General features: G+C 51.2%; 1 protein-coding gene and 1 long non-coding RNA gene across 5 annotated transcripts in view; both read left to right on the forward strand.

The window, feature by feature from the left end:
- TMEM181 (transmembrane protein 181) overlaps window positions 1-15592 on the forward strand; it is a 73351-nt gene that overhangs the window by 11152 nt on the left and 46607 nt on the right. For 2 of the 4 annotated variants that reach the window (XM_081829248.1, XM_081829249.1), the window contains exon 1: window positions 10034-10173. The exons of the other annotated variants lie outside the window; for them this stretch is intronic. Coding sequence is in view for 1 of the 2 variants with exons in the window: in XM_081829249.1 (XP_081685375.1) it covers window positions 10166-10173 (8 nt within the window). In the remaining variant the exon portion in view is untranslated. Of the gene's footprint in view, window positions 1-10033; window positions 10174-15592 lie in introns of those variants that run through there. 4 annotated transcript variants of the gene reach the window in all.
- On the forward strand, window positions 11069-12844 carry LOC145723160 (uncharacterized). The gene is made up of 2 exons (XR_014148033.1): window positions 11069-12490; window positions 12573-12844. It is a non-coding gene; the product is annotated as an uncharacterized LOC145723160 (long non-coding RNA).

Below are 15592 nucleotides of genomic sequence, written 5' to 3' on the forward strand. Positions count from 1 at the left end.
TTGTCCCGCTTTCTCCCCTGTTCTCTTGGCCTCAGGCCCTGTCCGTCCTCCGCATTGAATAAAGACGGCCTTGTTGCCACAGGGCGGTGGTTCTCAGAGGAGAGCCCACTAGGGCAAGAGAACCTCAAGGCTCTTCTAAAAATAACCACTATGTTGTGGCGCTTCCTTTCCTATCCTGAAATGAAATTCCTGGGTAATATCTTACATGCTTCCATAACTTAAAAACACTGGGGCGCGGGCGCCTGGGTGGCTCAGCTGGTTAAGCGACTGCCTTCGGCTCAGGTCATGATCCTGGAGTCCCGGGATCGAGTCCCGCATCGGGCTCCCTGCTCAGCAGGGAGTCTGCTTCTCCCTCTGACCCTCCCCCCTCTCATGTGCTCTCTCTCTCTCTTGTTCTCTCTCTCTCAAATAAATAAATAAAATCTTTTAAAAAAAAAAATTAAAAAAAAACAAAAAACAAAAAACACTGGGGCGCCTGGGTGGCTCAGTTGGTTACATGTCTGCCTTCGGCTCAGGTCATTATCCCGGGGTCAATCATCCCTAGGATCGAGCCCCCACACTGGGCTCCCCGCTCAGCTGGTGGGGGGACAGTCTGCTTCTCCCTCTCCCTCTGCCCCTTCCCCTCCCCTCGTGCTCACGCTCTCTCTTGCTCTATCTGAAATAAATACATAAAACCTTTAAAAAACAAAAAACAAAACAAATATACCTACCCTAAATGTAATCAGAATAGGCAATGAAAGAAATGCACCAAGAGTATGCATTTCACCCTCAAAATGCTCTGACAAGTCACTTAAAGGAAATGCGCCAGGAGGCCGGATTTTCAGAAGTCACTGCTCTAGGCCCCTCTGTAGGCCTTCCCGGGGTGGGTGGGTGCCTGCGCTGCTCCCCATGAACCCCTGCCCTGGGGTTGCCCAGCCCAGACTGCAGGGCATTGCTGAGCCTGGTTTCGGACTTTTCTATGCCAGGGCTCCTGCCGCATCCCCTTCCCCCCCATCCCGTAAGTACTTGAGTTTTGCACCATTTAGTCCACGTCCAGGAGATCAGAATAGAGACCTTTGTTCTGTATGTTCAAGGCCAAAGCAGAGGGTTTCTGGAGCCCAGCGGCCCCCGGACCTGCGGCTGGACGGCCCCTTCGTGTGCCTGGAACTGGCCAACTCGCGTTTACTGTAACTTGGCAATTTGTGGCAAATGGTGGCTCTAATTTGAGCCGCTTAGTTTGTTGTGTGGGAAACGGCTTGCTCGGGGTGGGGGCGGGGGGGCGGGGGGGGGCAGGGCTGGTATTCTGCTGGAAACAGAGTCTGAAGTTAGAGACAGGCCCCGCGGTGAGCCCGGTCCCGGTGGGTGCTGCACACAGAAGGGGGGACGTGGGCAGGGGCGCTCTGTGCTGCCCACTTTGTCTCCTAGGGAATGAGGGAAGCAAACCGAACGTGGAAAAAAATACCGTAACCTGGGCACTGCTGTGCTCTTTCAATTCCTTTTAACACCCCCACGTGGCTGGGAAGGGGCCCTCCAGATGTTGTGGTTTGAGAAGGCAGGGCCTCCTAACAAAGTCCTGTTGATTTCCGATCAGCAAGCCTGGGAGAACTCGAAGACGGGGTTATGTTTCTCTGTGAAGATGATTCCCAGTTTCCCCGGGTTAGTTGTCTGGCATTTCCGACCTGCAAGCCCATGCTCTTAGGTGAAGAGAGCCCTCAATTTTGATTCAGGCCAACAGAGATTACTTTAAAAGTCAACTGGAAAGGGCGAGCACACCTACCTGCTCAGTGGTGCATGATCGAGAAGATCCAGACCTGGCATTCTTCTTATCCTCAGCGTCCTGCAGGGCGAAATGGAAAATCAAACACCGTTCCTTCAGGTTGCCATAGGAATGATGGCTTTGCTGTAGTTCTCGTGGTCGAGGGCAACGTCGGGGACACCTACAGGCATTCGCTGTTGCTTTACGGAGATATGGAACAACAGTGTTTAAGACTATTGATTGTGGGGCGCCTGGGTGACTCAGTCGGTTAAGCAACTGACTCTTGGTTTCGGCTCTGGTCATGATCCCAGGGTTGTGGGATTGAGCCCCGCATCAGGCTCTGTGCTCAGTGCAGAGTTTACTTGTCCCTTTCCCTTTTCCCCCTCCCCATCCCCAATGCTCTATCTCTGAAATAAATAAACAAATAAATAAAATCTTTTTAAAAAAGACTATTGATTGCAAGTATTAATTTCAGCCAAAAAGAAGGAATTTATTACAAAGATACAGAGATAATTTACAGAATCAAAGGGCGAAAATGCCCCTGGATTTCAGGAAGGAAATGGAACTGATTCAGCATGGGTTTCTAATCTCTCGCCAGGGCCCCAAACCATTGGTTACCAAGCCTGCTGCACATGGGGATGCTTTGGAGAGCTTTAACAATGACTGAAGCCCAAACCCTACTTCGGATTCTGATTTCATTGGTTTAGGGTTCAGCGTGGGTATTGGGCCTTTTTAAAGCTCTCCAAGTGATTTTGACTCAACAAATTTTGAGACCCATTGTCCTAAACTAATTTGTTCCTCTGCCCTTTGTCCTAGCTCCCTGGGAGCCCCCGGTCTTTGATCAATACCAATACTCTCTTCTCTGTGCTTATGCTGCTCGATTGCTGGAGGAAATCACCACCAGGCAGGCATTAGTAGAAGTCATCATTAACATTAGCTCAAAGACGTCAGCTGGGGCCTCTACGAAGCCCCGGAATCCTGTTAGATTTTCCCGGGACGCTGCTCACTTCCTCAGTCTTTGCAACAACAATTTCGAACCTTCTCTGCCTCTTTGTACTGGATCAAATTGACAAATCCCCAGAGCCACTGGGCCCTGCCCACATCCTCCCATCCTACTCCACCATGGCCTGTGCCTTGCTTCCTCAACTCAGTCATCCTGATAAAGGGTTACATAGTTCCCGGCCTCTCCCACCTCCACCCCACCGCCGACAGACAGGGGAGGCTTGTTCACACCACATCAGCTGGACTGGTACCCACAGGCCCAGGATCCCCAGTGGCTGCTTGCAGGGGCCTGGAGTATAAGCTAGGTGTGTAGGTCAGACTCCGGCCCACAGGACACAGATGGCAGGATAGAACTAACAGATCATTTCCAGACACCATCGTTTCGGGCAGTCTCTCTGGAGCTATCCTGCAAGACGGAGCGATTAGATGTGTTGATAGTGAAGCTGGGGACAGCTTGCATTCCCCCCAATGTACTCTCCTGAGCCCCTCTCCATGCTCTCTCCAAGCTTCCTTGGGGTCATACCTGCTTCCCATAAAGTTCACATGGAAACTCTTGCCTCAGATTCTGTTTTCGAGGGAAGCAAGCTAAGATATTCTTGAACATGAAGACAGTTTTGCCCTGTAACTCATAGAAGAAATTAAGGCCAGAAGTAGCGTGACCAACTGTCCTGGTTTGCCTGGGCCTGCAGGACCCCTGGGATCAGGGCTTTTCCGGATTAGAACTAGAAAATCTCAGGAAAACCAGGACCAGCAAGGAGAGGAGACCTCGCAGAAGGAGGGGCACACTAGCTTCCCGCCTCCAAACGACACACTCGCTGGCCTGGCAACTCCTACCCTTTTCTCCCCAGAGCAGGTGTCCCCACAGCCTCTAAACTGTGAGAAAACACACCAGGATGTTGCCAGTCATCTGTCCTTCCTTCAGGACACGTCTTGGGGGTCTTTCTGCACCAGGCTTGGTGCCGGGCCCTGGAAAGATGAGGACAAATAAAGGTGGCACAGCGAAGTCATAGGGGATGGTAGTGGAACGGTACTTGTTTCGTGAAAGGGAGGTCTAACTAGGCACAGTGACCTCCAAAGGCTGAAGAAAAAGGCTAAGTCCAGCTTGAGGAGAAGTGGTTTTTTTAAGGGGACTTCTGGACAGAAGCATACCTTGGGCATCATAAGACAGTAGACGGTTGCAACCCCACCTCCTTTAAGACCTGCTGCTTTTGTAGCCCCCAAGGCTGGGAGTACACGTGGGGGACCAGCCAGGAGGACAGAGCTTGACAACAGGTGTGTGTCATGGCCATATCTCCAGGGCAGATCAAGGGCGTTTTGCCTCGGGGTGTATTTAAGGGTGCGGTTAAACAAAAGGAAAGAATCGGAGGGGGTGCTGTGCTCAAGGTCTCAGGTCACAGACCGGTCATCCTGGCGGATTTGTTCAAGATGGCATTAGTCTGGTTCATGCAGTACCACTCAAATGCTCAGGATAAAATGGAATACATATTTCAGTCAAGTAAATTGAGACTGATACTTAAAAAATCCCAAATGACCAAAGGCAGAGAAGGTGAAGGGTATTGGTATGCTGGACACTGATTCCCGGCGAGTGGAAGCCGTGGGGCCCATGAGCAAGGGCTGTGCCCTGCGAGCGTGTGTGGGGCCTAGGGATGGGCTCAGGCAAGGTGTTCCTGCTTCTACTCACTGCGCTTTATTATTGCAAGTACCAGAAATGTGACTTCTGTCTTGCCCTCACTCTCGTTCTTGTCACTCACTCACTCGGATGAAGCAAAGCTGCCACACAAGAAGCTGCCCTGTGGAAAACCCCAAGTGGCAAGGAACTGAGTGACCACCAGCCAATAGTCCAGGAGGCACTAGATCGTGCCAACCACCACCAGCATGAGCGTGGAGGCAGACCCTTCCCCCGGCTAGTCTTGAGGATAACTTCAGTCCCAGATGACACGGTGCCTACAGCCTGAATGAGAGCCTGAGCCAAAGGACCCCGCTAATTGCACCTGGATTCCTGACCCCCTGTTCTGAACAAAAGATTCACAACAGCTGTGTTCCAGTTTTGAAAAGGAAAGAAAACTTTATTATTATTATAGAACCCTAATAGAAACAGAAGAGGAAAGGAATCTACACATAGATGAAGGTAATAGTAGGCAATAAATGAGAATAAGTTACATCAAATTGGGTACTTACAATCTCCAGCCTCCCCAGCCAGGGAAACCCCGTGGAGACAAGCCAGGCTGGAGTCCAAACGGAGAGGCCTGGGTGGAGCGTCCTCCCCTCAGGTGAGACTTCCCACGGACCATCCCCATAAGGGCCATATTTATAGGGCCAATAACAGGGTTTGAAATGAAATATTTGTTTGCCTGAATGCAGTCTGGAGCGAGCGGCATTTCCATGTTACCATGTTTCTATATTTTCAAGGAGACTGGGCTGTGTGTTTCTGCCTCCCCTCTTGGATTCCGGATTCCGTTCTGGGGGACCAGCCCAGCCTGGAGCAGGAGGGGATGTGAGATAAGATTTGTAGCTCTTGATGTCCAGAACAGAAGGGTCAGTTCTGATCTGGAGGCCAGATAGTATATTCCAAACAACCAGGCTCCCAAGGTCACTCACACAGCACGAGTCTCACAAACAATAGTCCTTAGCCTGCCTGTGTGCACGCGGCTCCAGGCGGTTGGTTATGCGGGACAAGTCACAAATACATCTATCCATATAGAACACCCACAGAAACCACGAGATAATACATGTTGTTTCAGGATACAAAGTTCTGAGGTAATTTGTTATGTAGCAACAGATAACTAATATAGCTAATATGTGTTGGGGTAGTTTCCGCAGCAGTAAATAATGGGAACAAGCACAAGGATGAGAAAGCAAAAATGACAATTTTATATTGTGAATAACCTACCAAGCTGAATGTCTGTGTTCTGGCATTACGAAACTTGGTAAGAAGGTAAAGCTTTGGAACCAATCAGAGGTAGACCATTGCTTCTACCGATCAGTTCTCAGGAGTCAAGAAGACAGTGAAGAGTAAGCTCCCACATTTGGTGCAACAAGTGGGCCAGAAGGCATAAGGCCTCCTGCAAATGACAGGAGGAGGTTGTGGGGACGGCGGCCTGGTGAGACAGCTGAGCCCTGATGGAAACGCCTTTGTTCTGCTCTGCTTACTGCAGAGGGGATGAGTCAGCTGGAAATGGGTGTCCAGGAGCTGCTGAAACCCAGGCCAAGGCATGTCGCTAACATCCACTGTCATCAACTATCATCAGGCTCAAGGGAGAATTGAGACTGAGGTTTTCCTGCTTTGGAACAAAGAATAGGCGATCAGAGTTGTTGGTACTGAATTCCTTAGTCTCTGCACTGAATATGTAGGGCAGTTTTCCTTTTTAAGAAACCTTCCGTTTTGGGGTGTTAGGGACTGACAGCTCTCATTCATATTTTGAAGCCCTAACCCTCCCACTGTGGCTGAATTTGGAGTAAGGAAGGAATTAGGTTTAAGGAGGTCATAAGGGTGGGGCCCTGATCTGACGGGATTGGCGTCCTTATTAGAAGAGACGCCAGAGAGCTCCTGCTCTCTCTTCTCTCACACATGCACCAAGGACAGGCCATGTGAGAACACAGCCAGAAGGTGGCTCTCTGCAAGCCAGGAAGAGAGTCCTCACCAGAAACAGAATCAACCAGAACCTTGATCTTGGACTTGTAGCCTCTAGAACTGTGAGAAAAAACTTACCGTGGAAGCCATTCAGTCTATGGTATTTTGTTACAATAGCCTGAGCTAACTAACACAATAGTTAGAGAGAGTTGCAGTAAGCTCTTCATTTCCTTCCTGTTTAACTCCGGGCTCAACTAGAGCATGAGTACTTGATGTTAGCCATTATTGATTCTTACTAATAAGATGTTAGGAGATCACTATAGTCTATCTACAAAATTCTAGACAAATGTTCACTGTTACATTAGGAAGGGAATTTGAGTCCCCTGGAATAGACAACTGATTTCCTAGGGTATCAAGAGCATTTGCAGATAAACCCCTTGAGATGTTGCCATCAGCCTTGAAAAACAGCAGGGAGTCAGCAAACTGCAGACCGGTGGCCTTGACTTTGTTTCAGTTCTAGAGAAAATGATTTCAAGGGTTGGTTTGCTGGCCCTAAGAATATGAAATGAGGGGCACTTGGGTGGCTCAGTCGTTAAGCGTCTGCCTTCGGCTCAGGTCATGATCTCAGGGTCCTGAGATCGAGCCCCGCATCCGGCTCCCTGCTCAGCGGGGAGCCTGCTTCTCCCTCTCCCTCTGTCGCTCCCCCTGCTTCTGCTCTCTCTCTCAAATAAATAAATAAAATCTTAAAAAAAAAAAAGAAAATGAATGGTAGGTATGAGTAGGTGTCTTTCTAAGAATATGTGGTATCAGTCTAACCTAATTTCTGACATTTTGATCCTTTTCAAAACAAGGCTAGGTTTCAGATACATATACACTCACTTACCCATGGGTCCAATCTCCCAATTAAATGGGATTACTGGGGGATGCTGTGAAACATTGTATATATGGATTTTAGAAGGCTTTTAAAATAAGAACAAAGTTGATACATGTGGGCTGAGTGCCTCTGAGGTTAGAGAGACTATATATATCTAATGGTCTGTTTGGTCCTGGCCTTTGCTGGTCACTCTGACCCTGTCACATTCTTCAACGCTTGGGACATCAACATTGGAAGAGCATGAGCTTGGGGTGAGGTCGTCCTAGGTTCTCACCAGTAGTCCCTGAGAAAGTCACTTAACCTCGTTAAGGCCTTAGTTTCCTATCTGTAAAATGAGGATAATGACCATGGATAACTCATCAAGTTGCTGAGAGAATTCATTGGCTCGGGCCTTAGGCTTTGCAGGTGATCAGTAATTGCTGGTTCTTCTCATTGGACAGCATGACCCTGAGCAGAGATCCTAGGAGGCATCAGGAGAATGGAATCATCAGTTGAATGGGCAGAAGCTGCCAGAATACCAACTCATTCTCAGGCTGATACAGACCTCATCTGAAATGTGCTCCATTCTGAGCTTAGTGAGGAAACTTGCTGAACAGAAGCATGTTCAGAGGAGGGGGCCTGGAGGTGACCTGGAGGAAATCTCCTGTGAGGGATGGTTGACATGTTAGACAAGCTTTCTTGGAGCCCCAGGATATGTTGGGCACCTTTCCCCTTATCATATACTCTATCACTGTGCTCTTCTATCCCTTTTCCATCACAGTTGTACTGTGTCGTTATTCGGTTATTTGTTTGCTGGCTGTGTCCTTCACCAAAAGATAAGTCCCAGGAGGACAGGGATTGTCCCACGTATTTGTGTTGTGTTTCTACAGCTGAAGGAAGTGCGTGGCACACACTGAATACTCAGTTAATGCTGGAAGAACACATAAATGAGAAAATGAGGGATCAAGTGATGCTGGACAGCAGGTCAAAGGAGGACCAATGTGGAGAATTTACCAGGAGGGAGTTTGGGTCTCAAAGAGGTCAACTCTTTTTAAAACCTGGAGCCATATGAAAACAGCAAGAGGTCAGTGGGGATGTCTCAGAAGAGGCCAGGCAGCTGGCCCAGTCTCTGGAGTAGGCATTTTTCCACCAGATAAGACTGCCTCAGATTGGAGGTAAAAACTGGCTGCCTCTGGGCAAATGCAGCCAGCAAATGTGTTTTGTTTAGTCTTCCCGGAGTTCAAAATATTTTTTAACTAATTTCCAATACTTCAGAATTGGAAGGTGTGACATGCAAAGTTGTATCGGAAGTCAGAGTCTTTCCAAGGGCCGAGCGCAGCTCCTTTAGACGATGCCCACTCTGGTGCACAGTGCCCACCTGGCTGGTGCCCCGTCACCTGCCTGTCCTGCAGTTACTGGTGTTTATGCTCCCTGGCCTTGTTGCCGGGAAGACCCCTTTTTCTCCAAGTGTCTACGAAAAGAATCAGAGGAATAATCTTTTGGTATCATTTCTTTAAGAGTTGTGGTTTAGGATTCAGGGTGGTAATGGAATTTGTCATTCTTACTTGGTATTCAGTCTGTTGCTTTGCCTGGTGTCCGCCCCCCCCCCCATTCCCTCCAACTTCTCAAGCCTTTCCCACTTCGAGATCAGCCCAAACATTGAGCATTCTCTCCCCTCTCCCACCCAACCCCACCGCAGGTGAGTTAGGTGCCCTTCCTCAGTGTCACTGTAGCAATCTGTGCTTGTCACCCTTAGTTTTGGTAACTGACTTTGCCTGTAAGTTTGCTGAGGGTGGGAACTGAATGCTATTCGTGTTGCTATTCCTGCCAGTACCAATGAGCTTGTTGGCAGCTTAGTGCATGAACAAGAAAACATTAGGAAGAAAGCTTGAGTCTTTTATTTTCCTCATTTAGATTGACTTTAAACCCATGGCAATAAGTGGACAGGGGACATTTTGACAAATGCTCCAAAGGGAATCTTGGAAATATCCAAAACTGTGGTTCTCCTCTGTTCTTGATCACAGAAATTTAGGACTGTATGCCAGGATCTTAGATCAAGAAAGTGCTTTTGGTCAGCTGATCTCATCACACTGTAGAAAGAACTGCAACAAGATTGGCCCCTGAAACTTGCTCCTACTCAACACCTTAGCAGGACCCGGATTGCACCATCAGTTATGTTTTCAGCTCTGTGGGATGTGGGGTGTGGGAACCACACCTGCATGCTTCCTGAGGGACGCTGTTTGCACTGGGGATGGAAAATCTGCATGCTATGGTAGCTCTAATTTAGAAAAAGCTTGCAGAAACTACCAGAAAGAGCCTGGAAAAGCTATCCTGGCATCATTTAGGGGTGTCAGAGGTTTGCTCTGGCATTTAAGCTCTTTGGGTCACAAACCTCTTTGAGAATTTGGAAAGTTACAGATCTTCTCGCCAGAAAAATGCAGACACCCATAGGGTCTTTCACGCATCTGTAGGGCATTCATGGACTCCTAGGATCCATTCTTATGCCCTGATTAAGACGCCCTAGAAGCCAGAGGGTGGATGTTTTAATGTTCTGTCTCCTCAGCAAGGGACAAGGAGTAAGAGTCAAGTCATACATTCATTCATTCAATTTGTGAACCCGAGACTGAGCCCACCCACCGCTCGGGCCCGCCTCTGTGCTCTTGGGGCGCAGGGGAGGTGGACGCGCCGCGGGATCCCCTCCTATGGGGCCAGTGAGCGGGGTCTGTGCAGGGCAGTGCGGCCCCTCTCCGGTCCCTGCCCCGCTCCCCGGCCGCACCCCGCCGCACCCGGGCCGCGCCCCCGCCGCACCCCCACCTACCCGGGCCGCGCCGCTCCCCGCCCCTCCCGCCGCCGCGCGCTCGCTTCCGCGCACGTGACGCCGGCGGCGCGTCGCGCTCTGACGAGTTCCACGGAGCCACGGGCTCCCGGGCTGCTGTCGCTCCCGCTGCGGCTGCCGCGGCGATTGTGTGGCGCCGGGCGGGCTCGGGGCGCGGGCCGGGCTGCGATGGAACCGTGAGTGCCGGGCGGGCGAGGCGGGCCGCGGTTCTCCCCCGGCTCCCGGGCCCAGCTCCCGGGAACCCCGACGCCGGGCCCTCCGCCCACGTGGAGCTCGGGACCCCGGGGAGGGAGCGCTGGCCGGGGGCTCCGCGGGGGTGGCTCGGCGCGAGCAGTGGAGCGGGAGCGAGCAGTGGAGACAGGGTCGGGGTTCCGGGACCGGTCTCGGCCAGAGTGCACCCCAGGAGGGCCCTTCGAGGCCAGCTCTGGCCCTGCTCGCTCTGGAGAACTGGTGACACCGCCCCCTCCCCGTCCTAAATGAGTGTCCGTCCGGGAGGGACACCTCACCGCCTTTCCTGGGGCAGCCCTGGGCCCAGGCTCTCAGCTGGAAGGGCGTTGGCCCGCTGCCCCGGGCAGGGATCCTGTTCATCACCTCTCTGTTTAAGGCACCCAGAGCACCCCCGCTCAGCTCTTTGTGATCCAGCCCAGCCGAGGGTAAAGAGAGGTGCTTTCCAGTGGCTTTTTGATGATGTTGGCACGTTGGGAACCTGCCACAGCCCTTTTAGATCTCTGGGACACCGAGTTTTATGAGTTTTAATTTGCTGACGTTGGGCCTTATTTCCTCTGTGAAGTGCAGGGGGTTTAAGTGGAAAAACCTGTCCAGGGCGACGTAGACGCCATCCCTGAAGCTTGCCTTTGACGCAGCAGAGTCACCTGGGTGCCTCCCAGGGGACATCTGGGAAAAGAAAGAGAGAAAATAAAAAATAAAAAAAAGAAGTTGCGCTTGAGTTGCAAAAAGTCAGAAGTCACAGAGAAGGAATGCCAGGAGTCTCTTCGCTGCATGTCCGCGGCGGGAGGTTGGGAGGGCAGGTTCCCACAGTTGAAGGCAACCTTCAGACAGGACTGTGTGAGTCTCTGTATGTTTGGGGTTGTAGAGGCTGGAAGGGTTTGCGTTGGAGCGCTGCCGATTTCTCTGACTGTGGCCATAGAGAAGATGGGAGGGTGTTGCCAGAACGCAGACATGTGTACTGGAGGGAAAGCTTTTCCCTCCTGCTGCCTCAGAAGTTTCTGACTTTGGCTGTCCATTTAAGTAGAGGAAGCCAGGGTAGTATAAAATGTGGATCTTGTAAAGGTCTTTCTCTTAATTAAACCCCAGGCAGAGGGGGGTGGGCGGGACCGCCTCTGCACAACTCTGGGGCACCATTCATTCGTGGCGTCTGTCAATGGCACGCTTGGAATGCGCCTGAAGATGCCTTCTGGCATTGCGCCAAGTTGTGACCCCGTAGCAGAGTGACCACGAGCATGTTTTAGGTTCTCTCACAGAGTGAATCTCCTTGGGTCCCCACAGCACAGCAGCCCTGGGTGGTGCGTGGTGGCGGTATCCCTTTTACTTGGACAAGAGAGGCGGAGAGCTGGAGGTGGTGCGGGTCTCCTGGGGAAGTCGGGTGCCGTCTGTTACATGCGGGGAGCTAGAGCGGGTGGGGGCCGCTAGCTGAAGGAGGACCTGGAGAGGCACGTGTGAATGAAGGATTTCAGGGGAGTATTCAAGTGTGTCCTGCGGTGGAGGGGTAGGGGACAGTGGGCAGCATGATGCTCTCCTAGTCGCCATGCCCGACTCTGGTGAGCAAGGGGCCCGGCTGGTGGGATGTTGGGATCTGGAGGTCAGCCGGCCACCACTGTCTAGCATTCAAGATGACGTGACAGACGTGGAAGTCAGAAAAAGGCTTTGGCACACATAAAAATCTTACGAGGAACCAAGCCTGAAGATCTGAAGCGTGTCCTGGATCCAGGCTCCTGGTAGGGTCAAAGTGCTCTTGTTGCCAGATGCCACAGAGAGCCCCGCGGTGAGAAACCTGGGAAGGGACAGGAGCAGGAGAAGCCACAGAAAGAATGCAGTGGGGGAGGGGTGGGGAAGAGCGGAAGAGAAAAGAGCAGCCCGGAGGAGCTCGGCTTAGCGGGTGGGGGCTAAGTTCGGGGTCAGTGGCACTGCCACCTCCCTGCCTGACCTCCCTGACCTCCCTGCTCACATGCGGCTCAGCCTACTCTTTTTCAAAGGGCAGGAGAGATTGCTATCCAAAGCAGTCAGGATGAAGAGTTCCTGGTTCTTAGAGCTGTAAGCTGAAGTTTCCTGCAAACCCCGCTCCTTTTCTGATAATGTCAGGCAAGGGCCAGGTGCTGGGGGTTCAGGAGGAGAGGACAGTGTAGCGCAGAGCAGAGCGGGTCTCGGACATTTGCTACCCTGATGTCCTGTTGGAGCTGCAGCGCTGCACATCGTTGAGATTTCTCAGGTTCCTTTGTTGCTTTGCTCTTGCATTTCCCTGCAGACTGGAATAAGGTTGGTGTTTTGTGTGTGTGTTGCTTGATATTTGCAACCAGTTTTGAAAGAGTATATTTTACGTGTGTCTCTCTCATTCCAGGTGCATTTAAGTGTCGAAGTGAATTAAGTAGACTCCTCTTCTGCCTGCAGTGAAGGGTGGCACAGACAAATCAGCACAAACCTTGTGGTTTCTGTGTCCCAGGCCTTCCGAGTGTCCCATTGCTTGCGGGGACACCAGGCCTGGGTCAGTATCCTATTCTTGTAACGACAGAGTTTTTTTAGGATTGTGTCTCTTAGGAATCTTTTTTTTTTTTCTTTGCCCTGAACCAAAATGATCTCTGGAGCTAATAAACAATAAGTATTTACTCTGTACCAGATACTGCTGTGAGCACCTTTATGTGGGCGATTTCATGGGATCCTCACAGCTGATCTCCCCGTGAAGAAGTTTCTCTTAGCATTCCCGTTATGACAGATGACAACACCGAGGCTCAGGGAAGTCACGTGAGTTTCTCAAGGTCACAGTACATCGCAGAACTGAGCCTGAAGCCCGAGTGGTTGGCTCCAGAGCCCATGTCGTGGCATGAGCACGCCCACCTCGCAACAGCAGCAATGACCAAGCACTTACAGGGGCTTTGGTGTAATAGCTCGTTCAATCACCACAGCAACCCTGGGCGGTGGGCCACCTCGGTGGTGGGAATTGCAGAGCTCAGGGAGTGGCGGTCGTGAGAAGGACAGTGGCGCACCCCAGGCCATCCTGCTGCAGCCCCGCAGTCTGTCCTCAGGTTCTTCACCACCAGATGCACTGCCTGGAGCTGGGCCAGGGCGCTGCCCTTGGCTGGCACCTTGCCTGTGCCGACCAGTGTGTGGCCTGCTTCCTTGTTGTCTTTGCCTCGGGAAGGGTGTTCGGTGGCCTAACTACCACGCTCCTGGGTGTGAGTCACTGGGCTTCCAGCCTGGCAAGGATACACATGAATTCCCTGTTCCTTGAGGAGTGTAGAGGGGCGTATTGTTCACTAAAATACATATTGAGGTTTTTGGGCCTTGGATGTTTGCATAATGGCTTTTTTGAATAGGTAATGATAAGTGATTTGTAATATAGTCAAGTTTGAAATTTGAATATATTCAGATATATTCAATATATTTCACTGATTGAAATTTCAGAGTTCTTATTCTGTTCTTCCCGCTAGAGTTTCTTCTTCTCAAAGCCCATTCAGTGGTAGGTTTAAAAAGGAAAGATTTTGGTGAGGGGGCCAAAGAGTGAGAGTGAGAGAGTGGTGGGCCTTCTTTCTGCCTCTGTTCTTGGGGGTTCAGATCCCACCTCCACCTCCTGCCAGCTGGGACCTCAGCAGCGAAGGCTGCCCCTGGCCTCTATTTTCCCGTATGTAAAAGGGCTGATAATACCTGCCTTGCAGGACAGCCCCTCGCCTGGTCCCGAGTAGGTGCTTAGGGAATGACAACTGCCCTTTTCTTCAGTTGGTTGAGCTCTGAACTGGAGGAGGGGAGATATTACATAGTGGATCCTCAGATATTGGTAGGATTAAAACAGATTTTTTTTTAAAGAGAAAGTCGGGGGGGTGGAAACGCACAACTATTATTACTGTAACAAATCTGAGCTCTTCCTGTATGCTTGCTACACTGTCCTGGGCTCGTCATGCTTTCATTTATGCCCCCCAGCGGACCTGGGGGCATTCTGCTTGTTTCTGATTTACAGTGTCTACTGGGGCCCGGAGAGTCACCTCGCTTGCCCATAGTTGCCTGCCTCGTGAGTGGGGGAGCCAGGATCTGAAGCCAGGCTGACAGGCACCAGGCCAGCGCTTTGGACCACGGGAGAAGAGATTATTTTTATACGGATTATGAAAGAAAAACAAAATCTTTCCTTAAAACATGCGAATGCACTGAGAGATTGCAAGTCCCTTCCCACTGCCCCGATGCTAATTTTTTAGTTCTAGAGGGGGAGATCTGGGAGTGAGTTGAACGAGTAGCAAAATCTGTGATAACAGAAATATTTATAATAAGAGGTCTTGCCTACCTACTGTATCGTGACTTGATGAGGCCAGATAAAATAGGTATTCACAGAAGCACTTGGGCCTGCTGGCTGCTGTTCCCCCCTGCCTTCCGGCGGGGGCTGGCTGTCACTAAGGGTTGTAAGAGGCCCAGGTTCCGTCCCATCTCACCCGCATCACTGAAGGCGCCCAGAGGTGTTTTCTCACATTCTCTGCTCAACCAAGTCTGTCCATTTCAGGGTCATTGTGCTCCAGGCCCATGAAGGGGCTCACTGAGTGTGTGCCTCCCCCACGGCTTGTCTCTAGTGCTGTTTTATTAACTCTTATGGGGCCTGCGTGGGAGGGGAGGTGTCTGGTGGGAAAATAATGTTGGCTCCAGCAGTGCTGGAGGCTCGGTGGCCCTAATGGGGACACTGGCCTTCCAGCTGGCCGAGCAGGGGCCTGACTGAGGCTGTGCGCCGAGGGGAAGGCACTTGCTTGGAGCTGCTCTGGCCAGTTCCCAGACCCAGAGGGCAAAGGTCAGGGCCATAAAAAAACACGAAAAGACAACAGTGGGAGAAAAAGTTCAAGTTTGTGATTCAGTGGTCTGTACTTTGTCCTAGCAAGGAAAATAGTAGAACATGAAGAAACGAAAGTAAAACCAGGGAAGCATGCATAGAAATGGAAGGAATCAATAGTTATTGGACTAAGGATCTAGAGTTAATGGCCTGCCATTAGTAAGGCTCAGTGCTGGACACCGAGAGGCCAGAGGGGAGCTCCAGGTCACTGGAGGCGTGGAAGTCTGTGAACGGTTGTCACCCACGTTGAAATCCAGAAACGGACATGTGCCTCTGCCCTGCATTTGAGGAGACATCTTCCTTCTCAGAGTGGTTGGGGGCAGCCTCAGGGGAGGCAGGACCTCGGCTGGGCAGGGAAAGATGGGTGCCTGGGGGCCGGAGGGCAGGGAAGGCCTCAGTGACCAATCATCGATGGAACGAGGAAGGCCAGCGTCTTAGTGACAAGGATGCTTGGTGGCTGTTGCACATTCTGACAGGACAGTTGCAGGTGCCTTGACCTGGGAGGTTTCTATAGCTGTGTGACTTAGTGTCTTGAGTTTCATTTTTAATTGTGGTTTTTC

This window comes from Leptonychotes weddellii, chromosome 8 (genome assembly GCF_054177405.1).
Source record: "Leptonychotes weddellii isolate Sample4059 chromosome 8, ASM5417740v2, whole genome shotgun sequence".
Taxonomy (NCBI): Eukaryota; Metazoa; Chordata; class Mammalia; order Carnivora; family Phocidae; genus Leptonychotes; species Leptonychotes weddellii.